Source organism: Centruroides sculpturatus, unplaced genomic scaffold (assembly GCF_000671375.1).
Source record: "Centruroides sculpturatus isolate CEXI.00-Female unplaced genomic scaffold, Cexi_2.0 scaffold352, whole genome shotgun sequence".
Classification (NCBI taxonomy): domain Eukaryota; kingdom Metazoa; phylum Arthropoda; class Arachnida; order Scorpiones; family Buthidae; genus Centruroides; species Centruroides sculpturatus.
The window spans coordinates 587,821-609,255 of record NW_019384489.1 but is presented as its reverse complement, the minus strand read 5'-3'; the positions used below and the strand labels follow the sequence as shown (position 1 = coordinate 609,255).

General features: G+C 27.3%; 1 protein-coding gene across 1 annotated transcript; it reads left to right on the top strand.

Annotated features, from left to right (window-relative positions):
* Positions 1-72: 72 nt before the first annotated feature.
* Positions 73-21,009, top strand: LOC111621720 (transmembrane protein 214-like). Its single transcript, XM_023363949.1, has 8 exons — positions 73-102; positions 4,093-4,198; positions 5,559-5,690; positions 9,189-9,271; positions 10,316-10,421; positions 11,525-11,606; positions 20,803-20,941; positions 20,995-21,009. The coding sequence occupies exons 1-8, from the start codon at positions 73-75 to the stop codon at positions 21,007-21,009; spliced, it is 693 nt and encodes a 230-aa protein (XP_023219717.1).
* Positions 21,010-21,435: the final 426 nt, after the last annotated feature.

Below are 21,435 nucleotides of genomic sequence, written 5' to 3'. Positions count from 1 at the left end.
GAATGTTTAAAAGAGTCAAGTATTTTAGTCCTTCAAATCATTAAGATACAAGTTGAGAATCCTTTATCCAAAATGCCTGAGACAGCAGGCAGTTATGCCAGGGTTATTGGCTTGGCTAATCAAATAGACAAGAAGTATTTCATATTTTGGAATATTTGTACATTTTTATCTGATTTGACTTGACTCTTTATTTTATGTAGCTTTTTAGGGATTTTTATTAATTTCCAATGAAACAAAATTTTTTTATTTCTATATGAATGTTTTTTAGATCTACCTACTGTAGATGTTTGAAAATATTTTTTAAAGGTATTCACATAGACATGTTAAAATAATGTTAGATTGTATTCACATAGAAGTGTTAGCAAAACTGTTCAACCCTTTAGTGACACTGGAAGTATACTACACTTACACTCTTTATAAGATACACACCAATAATAGGTTCATTTTAAGTGTAAGTGTAATAGAAGTGTTAATTGATCTGTTCCAACGAATTTGTTTAAATTTTGAATGTCTTTTAGTAAACATAATTATATTAAAAATTGGGATTGAATTACGTCAAGGCATATGAAAAAGTCATACTTTTTGTATATACATACTTCTTATGAAATTTATCTGCTGGGTGGCCAGAAAAGTCAGCCAGGCAGGACACCTGACAAAAAAGGGCCTGGAGAAAATATTAGAACATTAGCAGTGCTTTGTAGAATTTTTCATTTGTGATGCGTCATACTAGCACCCAAAAACTATCAGATATTTGGAATTTTGGATAAAATATTCTTAACCTGTGTAATAAATAAATAAATAAACCTGTATATAAAAATTAGTTTAAAAGAAATGTCAATGGAGGAAATAAAAGTTATTTTTAAATTTGCTTAGTTTTGATTTAGAAGTTTTAAATAAGCAGGAGGAAAAACTGCTATCATTTGAAGAACTATCAAATTTTTATTGTAGAGATAATAAAGGATCTATATACACTAATGGATAAATTTCAATACAGACAGGAAAATTGTTAATAACAGTGCTAGAGAAGAAGTAGGCCAGATGGAATCTTTTGTTAACTAGTAGCCTTAACAACAGTTATCCATATGGACTTTGGCTTCAAAGAACAGTCTTAGGCAGGAAATGTATCTAGGACTGACAACACTCCTGGAAGTTTGATGAACTTTTTGACCTTCCCTAAAACTGGAACAGAAGGATCTAATGGAAGGGGACTGATTGTGATTTCTTTAAAAAGGTATCCTATCTATAAAATCAACATGTTTATGTAGGACAAATTGGTTAAGTTTTATTAGAAACTAATAATTTTAAATTGTTTGACACTAAACAGCATTTTACAAATTATAACTTGTCAATGTCCACATGCTGCACTGTTCGTAGAGATCTCAAAGGGTGATAGATTTTTGCCACAAAAGCCAATCCAGCATCAGATGAGTTTCTTCTTGCCTTACTTTCTTTGTTGCGAAAATGATTGGAGAAATTAACTCCTTTGGATCAAACCTCAGTTGCAGGATAAATTTAGGCCAAATTGCAGAACACAAGAGGTGACAAATGGCACTTGTTGAAGATTTCTATGAAGTGCATTTGATGTTTTCATCTTGTCGTGATCCTGAGCTGTTATACAGGAAATCCTCATTAATTCAAACTCAGATAGTTCAAAATCCCATTAGTTCATAACTGTACTTTTGTCCTGGCCAAGGATCTAGAGATTTACATCTTAAGGAATTCAGTTAGTTTGAAATAAGGCTGCTTTGAAATTCAAAGGGAAAATTCTGTCTGACCCGTGATATGCATATGTTAACTCATTTGCTTAGATCGGGTCACCAAATTAGGCCCGTGGCTGGATCGAGGTCAGTTCATCTGGCCCATTGCTACACTGTGCCACAAATGAGCTAAAATATAATTATTTATACGGAAATATCATAGATTGTAGATAAACTTACAATGTACAAAAATTTAAAATAAGTTTAAGTAAAAATTTCAAAATTGGTCCAATCTGATTTTCGCATCTGACAGTAATATAATTTTTAGGAAAATCAGTGAAATAAGAAATACTGTGACATTTTGTGACTTTGGATATCAGAGCACTTTTTGTATAAATACCTGCAATGAAGTTTCTAAGGAAAGTGATCATGAGCTTTCTGCAGTGATTGTGGTTTTTTGTGTATTTAGTGTGCTGTATTGAACAAAATAGTTATACGGCCTGCACTCGTCATTCTTTCAGTTAGCTGGCCTGCTGTGAAAAAAGTTTGGTGATTCCTGGTTTAGATTGAAGTGCCTCCATGCTATAAGAGAACAATAGACCAAGAACAACTCTAATTTGGTCAATATTGTTTTGCTTTTACAGTAACACATTTTTGGATATTACCTTATCTTACACTTTTTTCCTTATCTCATAAAATATGGCTGGATTTCAGGACTGCAAGATTGGGCTACAAGTAGCAGATTGAAATATTTGTAGGGCTTTAGGCTAATAGATTTGGGAAACTTACTAATTTTTGGGCCACTTTGAAAATAATTTGGGTTACATTTTGAGAAATTCTGCTTTACTTTTTATAAAACCTATCTGGCAATCTGTGAGGTTCTCACTGTATACATGCTGTTTACCTTCACATTTATACTATTATTATTAATTTTTAATGAATAAAAATAGTGTTCTGTATATGTATCCATATTCTGTTTGATTAATAAATTACATTAGTTACATGGCATTTGGCACAGATTTATGTAAATCTCCGATAATTCCTAACTAATGAGGATTTCCTGTATCTGCATATTGATTTTATAGACAGGGCAAACACCTTTTGACAGTAATCACAATCAATCTGTCATCTATTAATTCTTTGCTTCAGTTTTAAGCAAGATCATAAAAGTTATCAAACTTTCAGGAGTGTTGTCAACTCTAGATACTAAGATCATGCTTCCACCCAACATTTTCTGCCAAAGGCTGTTCTTTGAAGCCAATGTTCATAAGGATAACTACCATTAAGGCCACTAGTTAACAAAAGATCCTGTCTAACTTACTTCCTAGAGAAGGTTCTTACATTGTTAACTAATGAACAATTAAATTAATAAATTTTTTTCATGATAATTTATTAAAATTTTGATTTAAAAATTCTAGGATGAAATGTATATTTAAAAACAATACAAATTGAAGATTAAACACAAATGAAATTTTACATCCTTTCTAACCACAGAAACACATTTAACACTTGCAGAGTTGACATTTTCTTTGGGGCTTTTCACTGTCTACAATTATGTAAATAAGCATACATAATCATAAAGAACCTCAAAGAAAAAAGATCAGTTTTTCCACTATTGTGTTTCTGTAGTTGGAACAGGTGTAAGAAGACAATAAATTTTATTTGTATTTAGTCTTTAATTTGTATTATTTTTAAATTTAAATTTCTGTTATAAAATAAGTGTTATGCCTTATTTATATTTATTTTGTCTTCTCTGTTGTATTATATACTTTTGTTTAGTCTCTTATTGTACCTCATATAGATTAACTAAATATACAGAGTTATTACTATAATTTAAATAAACGACTTGGTTTTAAGTTTTTCTCTCAAAGTTTTAGTCTCTCAAAATTTTTTAATGAATATTAGTAGGCATCATCTCTTTAAATAGTATACTATAATTTATAAGTTTACATATTTTTCTTTGATAATTGAACTATTTAATATCAATATTTGAAACGTTCAAGATGTAATTTTTATAAAATATGCAGTTTTATGGTAGAGAAAAATTTGAGTTAATGTTTTAATCAGTTATAATTGATTTAAACATTTAAATAATAATTTCAAGAAACTAAATTATATACTACTAAATTATTTGTTTGGTTGAATATGTATTATTAGTCATATATAATTAAAATATAATAAGAATAATATAAAGAAAAGCAAGAAATAAAATGTGAAATATTACTATAGATTACAATTGTTATGTTTTTTATTTTTTTATAATTTGTTTATTGATTTAGCTAATTAAGTTCCTTCTGAAATAATTTGTAATATATAGTAATTAAAAACATTAAGGTTAAATATATATATGTAATTGATTGAGACTAAAAATAGATTTTTTTTTTTCATTTTCCAGTGTTCAGATTTACGAACTTCTTATCAAAATAGACAGAATATATGTTTGTCTATTCTTTGGGCTGCAGGTCAAGCAGGAATGAGAGACTTCAATGCTGGCTTAAAAGGTAAATGCTTTTAGATATTTAACACATTAAATTAATTATGTAAAAAATATGCTTTGGTATAAAGAAAATAATAGTTAATATGTATTATAAGAAATATATATGTTTTTATAGTATTGAAATTTATCATTCTTTAATTTTTTCTTTGAAATTCTTAATTTTTATTTTCTTGTGTTTAAATTATTAATGGTATTAAATGGTTTGAAAATTGACATTCATATTAACATCATAGTTTAGATATATTTTTAACATATATTTATATGTTGATTTGTGGGATCGGACCTATACAGATTGAGTTAGATATATTTTTAGTTTATAAGTATTACTAAAATTTTCTTAACAATATTACGTTATCATCATATAAAATAAATTCTAAAATAATAAACATGCTGATCATAATTAAAGAGTAAGTGTTCAGACCTTTCTGAATAAAGAACTATTGAACAAATCTCAATCAAATTTGGTATGTCTTGTACAGTACATACTGTCCTAAGTATGCAGTTTCAATTTTTATGAAAAATTTTACTTTAAAATTCAGCTGCTAGGGCCCACTTAATGTGTGTATTATGTGTTCCAAAATTTGTTATAAACATACATAATATGCATATTAAGAATATATTAAGAACATAACATTATATGCATATAAGAGAACAGAAGTGCCAAATTTTGCCTTAGCAGCTGAATTTTAAAGTGAAATTTTTTCTTGCAAACTGAAACCTCATACTCAGGATAGTATTTCAACCAAATTTGGTTGAAGTTCATGCAATAGTTTTTTCTATAGAGAGCTCTGAATACTTATTCCTTAATTATGATCACCTTATATTTATAATCTTTTGCAAACTTAATATTTTTTTATAATTTCTATTTAATTTTTATAATAATTTGATGGAAAGACAGAAAATATGTTTATTATCTGCTGTCATATAATTAATTAAAATTTATCANCCCACAAATGGAAAAAAACATGATTAATAAAAATGCAAGACTGTGTATGTATGTATTTTTATTATTATGTATAAATAAATGTAATAAGAAAGTATATATTTTGTTATTTTTGGGGTCTCCAGAACGAATTAATTAAATTCTCGTTAAAACCTACAGGAAATCAATAATCGGTTAACGAACAATTCGGATAGTGAACAAAGTCTTGAACAGATTTGTTCGTTAACCAATCACCCACTGTATATCTAAAAAATTTCTTTTCAGGAAAGCTTTATTTATTTTTCAATTTTTTTAGATGATTTTTAAACTATTTGTTTCAATTAAACTAAGAATAAAATATTTTAATCAAAGTTTTATATATATACAGTATATAATGTAAATTTACACATTACTATGAAATTAATTGTATTAAATTTTTCAGGTTATCCTTTATGTATAATCTCTCCAGCAATAAAAGAAATTTTGGTAAAAACAATGAATCAGTGTTCTACTTCAGTTCTTAAACATTTTTTTGAACACTGTATTATTTCTATGGGTCAGGATATGGTAAAAGGTAGTACAATCAAATTTTACATTTAATAATCTCTCAAATTTAATTATAATAATACTTTTTACAATTCATTTTATACAAAATTTTTGATACTTAAAGATATTTCAGAGCCTACAAAAGGATCTAAATTATCTTTAAATTATGGAAATATATGAAAATAGCATTAAATATTCATTAAAAAACAAATTTGTATCATGTATTCACTATAATAATTACATGTTTTTTTGATTTTAGATGTATATAAACACATATATACATCTAAAATCAAACAAATAAATGCTTACATTTTGTTTAAAAACATATTACTTAAATATAAAATATGAATGTTTAAAAGAGTCAAGTATTTTAGTCCTTCAAATCATTAAGATACAAGTTGAGAATCCTTTATCCAAAATGCCTGAGACAGCAGGCAGTTATGCCAGGGTTATTGGCTTGGCTAATCAAATAGACAAGAAGTATTTCATATTTTGGAATATTTGTACATTTTTATCTGATTTGACTTGACTCTTTATTTTATGTAGCTTTTTAGGGATTTTTATTAATTTCCAATGAAACAAAATTTTTTTATTTCTATATGAATGTTTTTTAGATCTACCTACTGTAGATGTTTGAAAATATTTTTTAAAGGTATTCACATAGACATGTTAAAATAATGTTAGATTGTATTCACATAGAAGTGTTAGCAAAACTGTTCAACCCTTTAGTGACACTGGAAGTATACTACACTTACACTCTTTATAAGATACACACCAATAATAGGTTCATTTTAAGTGTAAGTGTAATAGAAGTGTTAATTGATCTGTTCCAACGAATTTGTTTAAATTTTGAATGTCTTTTAGTAAACATAATTATATTAAAAATTGGGATTGAATTACGTCAAGGCATATGAAAAAGTCATACTTTTTGTATATACATACTTCTTATGAAATTTATCTGCTGGGTGGCCAGAAAAGTCAGCCAGGCAGGACACCTGACAAAAAAGGGCCTGGAGAAAATATTAGAACATTAGCAGTGCTTTGTAGAATTTTTCATTTGTGATGCGTCATACTAGCACCCAAAAACTATCAGATATTTGGAATTTTGGATAAAATATTCTTAACCTGTGTAATAAATAAATAAATAAACCTGTATATAAAAATTAGTTTAAAAGAAATGTCAATGGAGGAAATAAAAGTTATTTTTAAATTTGCTTAGTTTTGATTTAGAAGTTTTAAATAAGCAGGAGGAAAAACTGCTATCATTTGAAGAACTATCAAATTTTTATTGTAGAGATAATAAAGGATCTATATACACTAATGGATAAATTTCAATACAGACAGGAAAATTTTTAATAACAGTGCTAGAGAAGAAGTAGGCCAGATGGAATCTTTTGTTAACTAGTAGCCTTAACAACAGTTATCCATATGGACTTTGGCTTCAAAGAACAGTCTTAGGCAGGAAATGTATCTAGGACTGACAACACTCCTGGAAGTTTGATGAACTTTTTGACCTTCCCTAAAACTGGAACAGAAGGATCTAATGGAAGGGGACTGATTGTGATTTCTTTAAAAAGGTATCCTATCTATAAAATCAACATGTTTATGTAGGACAAATTGGTTAAGTTTTATTAGAAACTAATAATTTTAAATTGTTTGACACTAAACAGCATTTTACAAATTATAACTTGTCAATGTCCACATGCTGCACTGTTCGTAGAGATCTCAAAGGGTGATAGATTTTTGCCACAAAAGCCAATCCAGCATCAGATGAGTTTCTTCTTGCCTTACTTTCTTTGTTGCGAAAATGATTGGAGAAATTAACTCCTTTGGATCAAACCTCAGTTGCAGGATAAATTTAGGCCAAATTGCAGAACACAAGAGGTGACAAATGGCACTTGTTGAAGATTTCTATGAAGTGCATTTGATGTTTTCATCTTGTCGTGATCCTGAGCTGTTATACAGGAAATCCTCATTAATTCAAACTCAGATAGTTCAAAATCCCATTAGTTCATAACTGTACTTTTGTCCTGGCCAAGGATCTAGAGATTTACATCTTAAGGAATTCAGTTAGTTTGAAATAAGGCTGCTTTGAAATTCAAAGGGAAAATTCTGTCTGACCCGTGATATGCATATGTTAACTCATTTGCTTAGATCGGGTCACCAAATTAGGCCCGTGGCTGGATCGAGGTCAGTTCATCTGGCCCATTGCTACACTGTGCCACAAATGAGCTAAAATATAATTATTTATACGGAAATATCATAGATTGTAGATAAACTTACAATGTACAAAAATTTAAAATAAGTTTAAGTAAAAATTTCAAAATTGGTCCAATCTGATTTTCGCATCTGACAGTAATATAATTTTTAGGAAAATCAGTGAAATAAGAAATACTGTGACATTTTGTGACTTTGGATATCAGAGCACTTTTTGTATAAATACCTGCAATGAAGTTTCTAAGGAAAGTGATCATGAGCTTTCTGCAGTGATTGTGGTTTTTTGTGTATTTAGTGTGCTGTATTGAACAAAATAGTTATACGGCCTGCACTCGTCATTCTTTCAGTTAGCTGGCCTGCTGTGAAAAAAGTTTGGTGATTCCTGGTTTAGATTGAAGTGCCTCCATGCTATAAGAGAACAATAGACCAAGAACAACTCTAATTTGGTCAATATTGTTTTGCTTTTACAGTAACACATTTTTGGATATTACCTTATCTTACACTTTTTTCCTTATCTCATAAAATATGGCTGGATTTCAGGACTGCAAGATTGGGCTACAAGTAGCAGATTGAAATATTTGTAGGGCTTTAGGCTAATAGATTTGGGAAACTTACTAATTTTTGGGCCACTTTGAAAATAATTTGGGTTACATTTTGAGAAATTCTGCTTTACTTTTTATAAAACCTATCTGGCAATCTGTGAGGTTCTCACTGTATACATGCTGTTTACCTTCACATTTATACTATTATTATTAATTTTTAATGAATAAAAATAGTGTTCTGTATATGTATCCATATTCTGTTTGATTAATAAATTACATTAGTTACATGGCATTTGGCACAGATTTATGTAAATCTCCGATAATTCCTAACTAATGAGGATTTCCTGTATCTGCATATTGATTTTATAGACAGGGCAAACACCTTTTGACAGTAATCACAATCAATCTGTCATCTATTAATTCTTTGCTTCAGTTTTAAGCAAGATCATAAAAGTTATCAAACTTTCAGGAGTGTTGTCAACTCTAGATACTAAGATCATGCTTCCACCCAACATTTTCTGCCAAAGGCTGTTCTTTGAAGCCAATGTTCATAAGGATAACTACCATTAAGGCCACTAGTTAACAAAAGATCCTGTCTAACTTACTTCCTAGAGAAGGTTCTTACATTGTTAACTAATGAACAATTAAATTAATAAATTTTTTTCATGAAAAATAATTTCTGTATATTTAATATACTGTTTTTCTGTTTTTAATGTATTATAAAAAAATTTAATAAAATTTAGTTATAATTTATTAACCTTTTACAGGACAATCAACTTTTGGTTATCGTATATTTTTACAATGCCTTGGAAAAGAAAAGCCAGAAATTATTGTTAATAGTTTGTCAAAGGTAATATAGTTTTATAATGGTAAAAGATAGTTTAAAATTTATTAAAATTTTGATTTAAAAATTCTAGGATGAAATGTATATTTAAAAACAATACAAATTGAAGATTAAACACAAATGAAATTTTACATCCTTTCTAACCACAGAAACACATTTAACACTTGCAGAGTTGACATTTTCTTTGGGGCTTTTCACTGTCTACAATTATGTAAATAAGCATACATAATCATAAAGAACCTCAAAGAAAAAAGATCAGTTTTTCCACTATTGTGTTTCTGTAGTTGGAACAGGTGTAAGAAGACAATAAATTTTATTTGTATTTAGTCTTTAATTTGTATTATTTTTAAATTTAAATTTCTGTTATAAAATAAGTGTTATGCCTTATTTATATTTATTTTGTCTTCTCTGTTGTATTATATACTTTTGTTTAGTCTCTTATTGTACCTCATATAGATTAACTAAATATACAGAGTTATTACTATAATTTAAATAAACGACTTGGTTTTAAGTTTTTCTCTCAAAGTTTTAGTCTCTCAAAATTTTTTAATGAATATTAGTAGGCATCATCTCTTTAAATAGTATACTATAATTTATAAGTTTACATATTTTTCTTTGATAATTGAACTATTTAATATCAATATTTGAAACGTTCAAGATGTAATTTTTATAAAATATGCAGTTTTATGGTAGAGAAAAATTTGAGTTAATGTTTTAATCAGTTATAATTGATTTAAACATTTAAATAATAATTTCAAGAAACTAAATTATATACTACTAAATTATTTGTTTGGTTGAATATGTATTATTAGTCATATATAATTAAAATATAATAAGAATAATATAAAGAAAAGCAAGAAATAAAATGTGAAATATTACTATAGATTACAATTGTTATGTTTTTTATTTTTTTATAATTTGTTTATTGATTTAGCTAATTAAGTTCCTTCTGAAATAATTTGTAATATATAGTAATTAAAAACATTAAGGTTAAATATATATATGTAATTGATTGAGACTAAAAATAGATTTTTTTTTTTCATTTTCCAGTGTTCAGATTTACGAACTTCTTATCAAAATAGACAGAATATATGTTTGTCTATTCTTTGGGCTGCAGGTCAAGCAGGAATGAGAGACTTCAATGCTGGCTTAAAAGGTAAATGCTTTTAGATATTTAACACATTAAATTAATTATGTAAAAAATATGCTTTGGTATAAAGAAAATAATAGTTAATATGTATTATAAGAAATATATATGTTTTTATAGTATTGAAATTTATCATTCTTTAATTTTTTCTTTGAAATTCTTAATTTTTATTTTCTTGTGTTTAAATTATTAATGGTATTAAATGGTTTGAAAATTGACATTCATATTAACATCATAGTTTAGATATATTTTTAACATATATTTATATGTTGATTTGTGGGATCGGACCTATACAGATTGAGTTAGATATATTTTTAGTTTATAAGTATTACTAAAATTTTCTTAACAATATTACGTTATCATCATATAAAATAAATTCTAAAATAATAAACATGCTGATCATAATTAAAGAGTAAGTGTTCAGACCTTTCTGAATAAAGAACTATTGAACAAATCTCAATCAAATTTGGTATGTCTTGTACAGTACATACTGTCTTAAGTATGCAGTTTCAATTTTTATGAAAAATTTTACTTTAAAATTCAGCTGCTAGGGCCCACTTAATGTGTGTATTATGTGTTCCAAAATTTGTTATAAACATACATAATATGCATATTAAGAATATATTAAGAACATAACATTATATGCATATAAGAGAACAGAAGTGCCAAATTTTGCCTTAGCAGCTGAATTTTAAAGTGAAATTTTTTCTTGCAAACTGAAACCTCATACTCAGGATAGTATTTCAACCAAATTTGGTTGAAGTTCATGCAATAGTTTTTTCTATAGAGAGCTCTGAATACTTATTCCTTAATTATGATCACCTTATATTTATAATCTTTTGCAAACTTAATATTTTTTTATAATTTCTATTTAATTTTTATAATAATTTGATGGAAAGACAGAAAATATGTTTATTATCTGATGTCATATAATTAATTAAAATTTATCAAAATTTATTTTAATAGTTATTTAAGAATTATTTAATAAATATGCAAGAAAATTTTTAAAACTATGTTTTACTTTATTATAAATAAATAAAATATTGTGATATTTTTTAAAATAATTTTTTTAGTGATTAATAAAATATATTAATATTTTTGTTTGATTTTAGTTTGGTTAGAGTTAATGTTACCTTTGGTTGGAATGAGGGCCTATTCTAAATTTACTATTGATTACTTAAATGACTTATTAAGGTAAGTTTTACTTTATCAAACTTATTCATATTTAAATTTGCTTTAAACACTTGAAAATAATAGCAATGTCAAGATGTAATAGTAATATCTAAATTTTAAATATTATACAGAAAATTTATTTTTATCATTTCATTTTTAAATTTGTGATTTTATTGAATAGAAAGGGAGTAGATAGATTAATGTATTGGCTGTGACATATACACAAGTGCATTAAATATGACAATTAGATTATACATAGGACATAAAGTGGGTTTATTTTATTATTTAAAATACTTCATTTACTGTTGTTATTAGTGTAAGATCATTTTTGCTTTTTCAATACTGAATAAACATTGGCCTATGTTTTGTTTGCAATTCCATATTTTATAAAAAGTATAGAATTTTAACAATAGCAGAAACTTATAAAGTTCTTATTATGTTATGTAAAAAAAAAATAAAAATGAAATAAAATATTTTTAAGACTTAATGGATGAAGAGATGAATAATCTTATTTATCATTTTGTTAATACATTGACTTTTGATGAAGATTTTGATACAAATTTAAAGTTTGGTTAATGAATTTTAAATTATATCTTAATAATACTAAAAGAATATTTCATTTTATCTTAATTTATCATCAAAAAAGTTATTTGCATTTTATAACTTAACTACTTACATTTTTATTAATAGAAATTTGCTTGTTGGCTGAACTGAACATTCTAAATTTATTTTATATATGATAAGCATAAAACTATATTTTATTTTTAAAATATATTTTAATATATTTAACTATGTATTTGTAATAGTTATTTAAAAACAATAAATTTAATTAGAAAGTAAAAATGTAATTACTTAAATAAAACTGTATTATTGAAGAATACCTATTAAACCCAATATTTTAAATTGTCAAGTAGTTAAATCTAAACAATAATTTAATTTTTATTAAGTAATTTAATACATATATCAATAATTTCTATGTATATGTATAGGGTCTGAAATAGTTACCAAATCATAGATTTAAATTTGAACTTTACTATTTTCTTTTACATAAAATGAAGCTTGTATAACCAAAAGTTCAAAGGAACTAAACCAGGAACATACATCAATATGTTTCTATTAAATTCATTCCAACCAAGATGACATGCTATTATTCAGCATTTTGAATTGAAATTAGAAGAATCAAACCTCTCAAATTTGGACTAAATCCTGAATGAAATTCACTCATAAAAATACCAAAAAAACAAAAATGAGAAGAAAGACAAAAAGAAGATATGGTGTATGAGATACATCTAGTGGGACCATAACATTTTGGCAGGTGTGAGTGACCAGTGTGTGTGAATAATATTAAAGACACTGAAGAAGCCATATGGGACCCATTACCAGTCATCAACATTACCATCCAGCAAATTCAGAGAGCATCCACAGTCACTGACAATATTTTATCATTGTACAGCTATAATTACTCAACAGTTCTTTTTCTCTCTCACTTAGGAAAAAATGACTACTATCCTTATCAAGAAAAAAAATTAATGTATTACCAATTAAATGGTGTGCATAGTCACTCTATGTTGGGACCCATATAATGTTCTTTCAAAAGAACATTAAAAAAAAAATCAATAATTAAGTGAGGTTCCCATAGGATTACTACTTGGACCTGACCAGAAATGCTCTGTTATAAAATGGGATGGCCCTAATACATGATAGTCATAAGAATTACATAAAAATTTATAAAATAATGATGATATTCTAAATCTCACTATATTTGGTATTTAGTGAGGATAATTTTGTTGACTAATTATGATTTTGAAGATTTTCAAAACAATTGGATCAATATAATAAACATGCTGATCATAATTAAAGAGTAAGTGTTCAGACCTTTCTGAATAAAGAACTATTGAACAAATCTCAATCAAATTTGGTATGTCTTGTACAGTACATACTGTCTTAAGTATGCAGTTTCAATTTTTATGAAAAATTTTACTTTAAAATTCAGCTGCTAGGGCCCACTTAATGTGTGTATTATGTGTTCCAAAATTTGTTATAAACATACATAATATGCATATTAAGAATATATTAAGAACATAACATTATATGCATATAAGAGAACAGAAGTGCCAAATTTTGCCTTAGCAGCTGAATTTTAAAGTGAAATTTTTTCTTGCAAACTGAAACCTCATACTCAGGATAGTATTTCAACCAAATTTGGTTGAAGTTCATGCAATAGTTTTTTCTATAGAGAGCTCTGAATACTTATTCCTTAATTATGATCACCTTATATTTATAATCTTTTGCAAACTTAATATTTTTTTATAATTTGTTTATTGATTTAGCTAANATTAAGGTAAGTTTTACTTTATCAAACTTATTCATATTTAAATTTGCTTTAAACACTTGAAAATAATAGCAATGTCAAGATGTAATAGTAATATCTAAATTTTAAATATTATACAGAAAATTTATTTTTATCATTTCATTTTTAAATTTGTGATTTTATTGAATAGAAAGGGAGTAGATAGATTAATGTATTGGCTGTGACATATACACAAGTGCATTAAATATGACAATTAGATTATACATAGGACATAAAGTGGGTTTATTTTATTATTTAAAATACTTCATTTACTGTTGTTATTAGTGTAAGATCATTTTTGCTTTTTCAATACTGAATAAACATTGGCCTATGTTTTGTTTGCAATTCCATATTTTATAAAAAGTATAGAATTTTAACAATAGCAGAAACTTATAAAGTTCTTATTATGTTATGTAAAAAAAAAATAAAAATGAAATAAAATATTTTTAAGACTTAATGGATGAAGAGATGAATAATCTTATTTATCATTTTGTTAATACATTGACTTTTGATGAAGATTTTGATACAAATTTAAAGTTTGGTTAATGAATTTTAAATTATATCTTAATAATACTAAAAGAATATTTCATTTTATCTTAATTTATCATCAAAAAAGTTATTTGCATTTTATAACTTAACTACTTACATTTTTATTAATAGAAATTTGCTTGTTGGCTGAACTGAACATTCTAAATTTATTTTATATATGATAAGCATAAAACTATATTTTATTTTTAAAATATATTTTAATATATTTAACTATGTATTTGTAATAGTTATTTAAAAACAATAAATTTAATTAGAAAGTAAAAATGTAATTACTTAAATAAAACTGTATTATTGAAGAATACCTATTAAACCCAATATTTTAAATTGTCAAGTAGTTAAATCTAAACAATAATTTAATTTTTATTAAGTAATTTAATACATATATCAATAATTTCTATGTATATGTATAGGGTCTGAAATAGTTACCAAATCATAGATTTAAATTTGAACTTTACTATTTTCTTTTACATAAAATGAAGCTTGTATAACCAAAAGTTCAAAGGAACTAAACCAGGAACATACATCAATATGTTTCTGTTAAATTCATTCCAACCAAGATGACATGCTATTATTCAGCATTTTGAATTGAAATTAGAAGAATCAAACCTCTCAAATTTGGACTAAATCCTGAATGAAATTCACTCATAAAAATACCAAAAAAACAAAAATGAGAAGAAAGACAAAAAGAAGATATGGTGTATGAGATACATCTAGTGGGACCATAACATTTTGGCAGGTGTGAGTGACCAGTGTGTGTGAATAATATTAAAGACACTGAAGAAGCCATATGGGACCCATTACCAGTCATCAACATTACCATCCAGCAAATTCAGAGAGCATCCACAGTCACTGACAATATTTTATCATTGTACAGCTATAATTACTCAACAGTTCTTTTTCTCTCTCACTTAGGAAAAAATGACTACTATCCTTATCAAGAAAAAAAATTAATGTATTACCAATTAAATGGTGTGCATAGTCACTCTATGTTGGGACCCATATAATGTTCTTTCAAAAGAACATTAAAAAAAAAATCAATAATTAAGTGAGGTTCCCATAGGATTACTACTTGGACCTGACCAGAAATGCTCTGTTATAAAATGGGATGGCCCTAATACATGATAGTCATAAGAATTACATAAAAATTTATAAAATAATGATGATATTCTAAATCTCACTATATTTGGTATTTAGTGAGGATAATTTTGTTGACTAATTATGATTTTGAAGATTTTCAAAACAATTGGATCAATATATGAAAAAATTTACAAAATTCTTCACCTAATCTGATTTATATTTATGTGAGATAGGCAGCGGGCCACGGGTTAATCCCACAATGACCACTTACTCTGCACGGGCTTGTGAAGCCCGATCTCGGCGTCATCGGATGGCGGTAGGAGGGCAAATCGAGTGGGGAGTGCACTGGTAAGTTGGCAGGTGCCATTAGACAGGAGACAGGTCAACAAAATAACAAGCATTTATTAATTAAGACAACTAAGTTACAAAATACTAAAGCTAAATGCGATTATATTAAAGTATGTACAGAAATTGGTGATTACGTTCTTAGATAGGTCGCTTTCCTAGTTCAGAGAGAGAGCGCTTTTATAAAATCTACCCCTAAGTACCTTTCCGTGGAAGGGAGAGTTGGCGAACGTCGTCTGTATGGAAGGGTATGGTGTCTTCACTGATGGGATTACGATCCACAAGTACCTTCCGTGTGCGGACGCGCCCCAAGCTTCCGGTGATCTCCCCTTTTATATCTTTCGTGCGCGAGTGGACACGTCATCGCCTCTTTGTTGACAGTGACGGTGCAGTCTTCACACTTAACTGTCAACTTCCTCAGCTCGTTGTTACAAACTCGGTGAAATTCGATATACAGTGGAACCTCGGTATACGTCTGCTTTAGAATACGTCCAATTCGGAATACGTCCTGTTTGGACGAAACAAATTTTACTCGGTATACGACTTTTGTTCAGTATACGACTTAATTCAATTATATGCGCCATCTATGAACAAGTAGCACTACCGGTGTACTACACTAGACTAGACATTCGCAGTGCTACGGTTTATAACTTTGTTAAATTTCTTCTGATTTTAATTTGTAAGTAACATTTTATTATTTTTATTAATCATGAATTGCAAAAGGGCAACAGAAAAATAAAAAAATGACTAGAATCACAACGGAACTGAAAAAAGATATTGTTGAGAAATATAAAGGTGGCATGTGTGTTCGAGATTTAACTGTTGCATTCATATTCCGAGAACGATGATATCGACAATTGTGAAAAATAAAGACATTATTAAATTTGCTAACGTTGCGAAAGGGGTTAAATCAATTTCTAAACAGAGATCGAAGACATTAGATCATGTCGAGAAATTGCTTTTCTTTGGATAACTGAAAAACAGTGTGCCTGCGACAGCGTATTGGAAGAAATTATTTGCGAGAAAGTTAAAAGGATACATGCTGATCTCATGAAAAATCCAGCAGAAACGAGCGAGGAAAGCGAGGTGTTTAAAGCCAGCCATTTTTTTTACATGAGAACGGATTAATCATTTTTACATTACTTGTTATGGAAAAGGTTGGTTTGGTATACGTCCTATTCGGTATAAGTCCAAACACCAGGAACGGATTAAGGTCGTATACCGAGGTTTCACTTTAGTTTAAATTCCTCGGGTTTTTTCCAAAGTTAATTAACCGAAAATTTAGATGTTTAAGCGGCCTATACAAATCCGAAAAAATCCGTGCCTTACATTTATATAAAAGTCTTCTGAGAAAATTTATCCAAATTGGTTTGGTAACTTTGAAAATTTAACAAGTATTAGACAGAAGCATTTCATCAATGAAATATGTACTTATGAACAAAGAACTTAAGATATAATAAAAATTCCATTATGAATTTTGTAATCCTTTAAATTGCCATATCAGAAAGTTTTATGTAGGCCTACTTGTAAAATTGTAAAAAGTTTTACTAATTTCTGCAGTTTTATTTATTATTTTACTAATTTTTTTATATTTATAAACTAAATTTCATTTTATTTTATACTCAATAATGGCATTATAATTAACCTGTAACAGTTCTTATATTTCAAATATATTCTATTCTTAATGTGTTTTAATCTATCTTTATGTTTTTCTTCTTTGGATACAACTTAGATCTATTTAATTGATATTAGTGAGCAAATAAAACAAAATATTTGAAAAAAGAGAGAATATATTTAAAGGTATTCGATATAGTGCAATAAGTAACTATAGGGTATCCAAAAAGTTACTGTGCAATGAGAAATTTGTAATGACATTAGTTATATGTACAGCTTTGCATTCAAGACCTGTAAGTTGTATGTTTTACATTCCCACTTTGTGGTAGATGTAGTTACTGCTTGCTCACAGATGTTCTGGTTTTTGAAAGACTTCTTTGCTGACTGTATAATCTTTTGTAGAATCTAGCTTGTTAACCCCTTAACGCCCATTGACGAGTCCAGAGTGAAGTCTCCAGACTTCACTCTGGACTTTGTGATTTCTGAAGAATATTTCCTTGAGGAGAAACTGCAATATCATATGTAAAACGTCACTTTTATTGATTTTTTATTGAACCTTTCCATCGCACAGTACATTTTTGGACATCCTATATAATAATAAATGGCATATTCAGTACAAACAAGGATATTAATCAGAATAATCTTATTTTGCTTATAATCAGTCAAAAATATTAAACAGAAATAGAATTAATTCCTTTCTTTTCTCTGTGCAAATTATATACTTTTAATAATTTAGATGATAGTTATTAAATACTTTATTTTTTTATATTTTATCTTTATTATAACTACTGTATTTAATTTGTGGCGTAATAAACACTAGTATTGTGTTTTATTCTAAAGACACATGGCAAACTACTGTGAATACTGGAATACTACTGAATACATGGAAAACTACATGGAATACTGTATTTAATATATTTGATCTATAAATAAATATTTGCCATTGCAGTAGAATACAAGATAGATAATTAAGTGTTAAATTAAGATATTAAAATATTAAGAAAGCACTTTGGTAGAAAAGAGAATCATTAAAATGTGGTTTTAAACAATTACCTTTGTTACACTTTGTGTATTTTTCTAAAGTTCAAATATTTTTAAATAATAATAATAGTTTAATGAGAGCAAAAGTTCAGCTGTTTTTGGAATATTTAAATGTATATGGCTAGTGTTAGTTTGAATTTCTACTTTACATATTAACACATCTTTCCAGTATATTAACCTAAAATCTTGTATAATTTATTGCATGTGAAGATTATTAGTAATCATATAAGCACTGAATCGTATCTATTTTAAATATGATTCAGCAATTATATTAACAACTTTCAGATTTTTAGTATAGTTACTGAATATATTAATAATTAAATAATANAGGATTAATTAAACATAGTACTATCATGTCAAATAATAAATTATTGTATAAATGATTGTAGACACTTAATTTTTACACTAATAAATAAATAATAATTACAGTAAATTAAATATTTTGTAGGAACATCATTAGTTTTATACAAAGTTATAAGAATGTACTGGGATCAACTATTATCCACTGAACAACAACATCTTGCACAACTTTGACCAATTTAAGAACAAGGTGTAGCATACTTTGTCTATATCATGTTTGTTAATATAAATTCTTAATCTATAAATATCAAATAAGTTTTTTCTTAGGAACAGCATTCAAAGTAGCCATGAAAACAATTAGAATGCTCACGCAGAGTTACGTGGAGGTATAAAAAAATGCACCCTTTATTATATTTCATGTTATATGAGGGTTTTACCCAATTCCCAAACCGTGTTAGAATGAACCAGTGCTGTACGCATGCTATAAAAGCACCGTGTAGCATTGGTTCACTCTAGCATGGTTCGAGAATTGATTCACTCTAACATGGTTTGAGAATTGGGAACATCCCCGTATAACACGGTGCTTTTATAGCACGCGTGTAATACACGGTGCTATAAAAGCACCATGTTATACGGGGATGTTCCCAATTCTCAAACCATGTTAGAGTGAATCCGTGCTATAGAAGTGCCGTGTTATAAGGGGGTTACCTGTATAACATACTGCAATTTTTTGTTTATTTTGGAAACAGAGATAAAATTTCATTAATCTCTAAATAAAATTATTTTGCCTTCTCTAAACATGTGTTCTTGAATTGATGAATTAAAAAAATATATATATATACTACTTGCTCACAGATATTCTGGTTTTTGAAAGACTTCTTTGCTGACTGTATAATCTTTTGTAGAATCTAGCTTGTTAACCCCTTAACGCCCATTGACGAGTCCAGAGTGAAGTCTCCAGACTTCACTCTGGACTTTGTGATTTCTGAAGAATATTTCCTTGAGGAGAAACTGCAATATCATATGTAAAACGTCACTTTTATTGATTTTTTATTGAACCTTTCCATCGCACAGTACATTTTTGGACATCCTATATAATAATAAATGGCATATTCAGTACAAACAAGGATATTAATCAGAATAATCTTATTTTGCTTATAATCAGTCAAAAATATTAAACAGAAATAGAATTAATTCCTTTCTTTTCTCTGTGCAAATTATATACTTTTAATAATTTAGATGATAGTTATTAAATACTTTATTTTTTTATATTTTATCTTTATTATAACTACTGTATTTAATTTGTGGCGTAATAAACACTAGTATTGTGTTTTATTCTAAAGACACATGGCAAACTACTGTGAATACTGGAATACTACTGAATACATGGAAAACTACATGGAATACTGTATTTAATATATTTGATCTATAAATAAATATTTGCCATTGCAGTAGAATACAAGATAGATAATTAAGTGTTAAATTAAGATATTAAAATATTAAGAAAGCACTTTGGTAGAAAAGAGAATCATTAAAATGTGGTTTTAAACAATTACCTTTGTTACACTTTGTGTATTTTTCTAAAGTTCAAATATTTTTAAATAATAATAATAGTTTAATGAGAGCAAAAGTTCAGCTGTTTTTGGAATATTTAAATGTATATGGCTAGTGTTAGTTTGAATTTCTACTTTACATATTAACACATCTTTCCAGTATATTAACCTAAAATCTTGTATAATTTATTGCATGTGAAGATTATTAGTAATCATATAAGCACTGAATCGTATCTATTTTAAATATGATTCAGCAATTATATTAACAACTTTCAGATTTTTAGTATAGTTACTGAATATATTAATAATTAAATAATATAATAATTAAAAGTTATATAGTCAGTCATAGTTGTTTTATAATATTTTGTCAATTAAAAATTAATTACAGATCTTATCCAAATGTGACTTCATGTAGTGAAGTGTTGGGGGTGAAAGAACTATTTCCTATTTTGGATTTTGTTTATACTCCTTCAGGATTGCCTGGCAATCTGCAGAAACAGCTGCAGAATCTTTATCCAAGACTTAAGGTAATTTTTGTGTTACTCAACATAAAGTTGCTATCATTTTAATTTTATTTCAGATTTACTATTTTTAAAAGTTNTGAACACCATTTCATAAATAAATATATTTCAATTCTGATTTTGATGTTATTAAAAATGAATTTTAAACCCAAATTTAAAGATTTTCAATCTAACAAAAAATGGGGCCTCATTGAACTTCAATAAGCCCTAGGCTGTGAAAAACCTAGATCTGCCCAACTGCATGAGATTTAATTTCAAGGTTAAAATAATCTTGACACATTTCATAAGTGTAAATCTTTGGGATAAACTAATGAGTAAGTTAACTAACAGTTAACTAACTGAAATTAGTTGGTTAAAATTTATTTCGTGGATCAGTGAAGAAACAAGATGGCTGATTAGCTCTGATTCCAGTGTGGATAACCTTTATTTATAGTATTTAAAGGAAGTTCATCCTAATATTGGAATACTTTAAAAAAGATTAGAACATCTGATAATGTTGT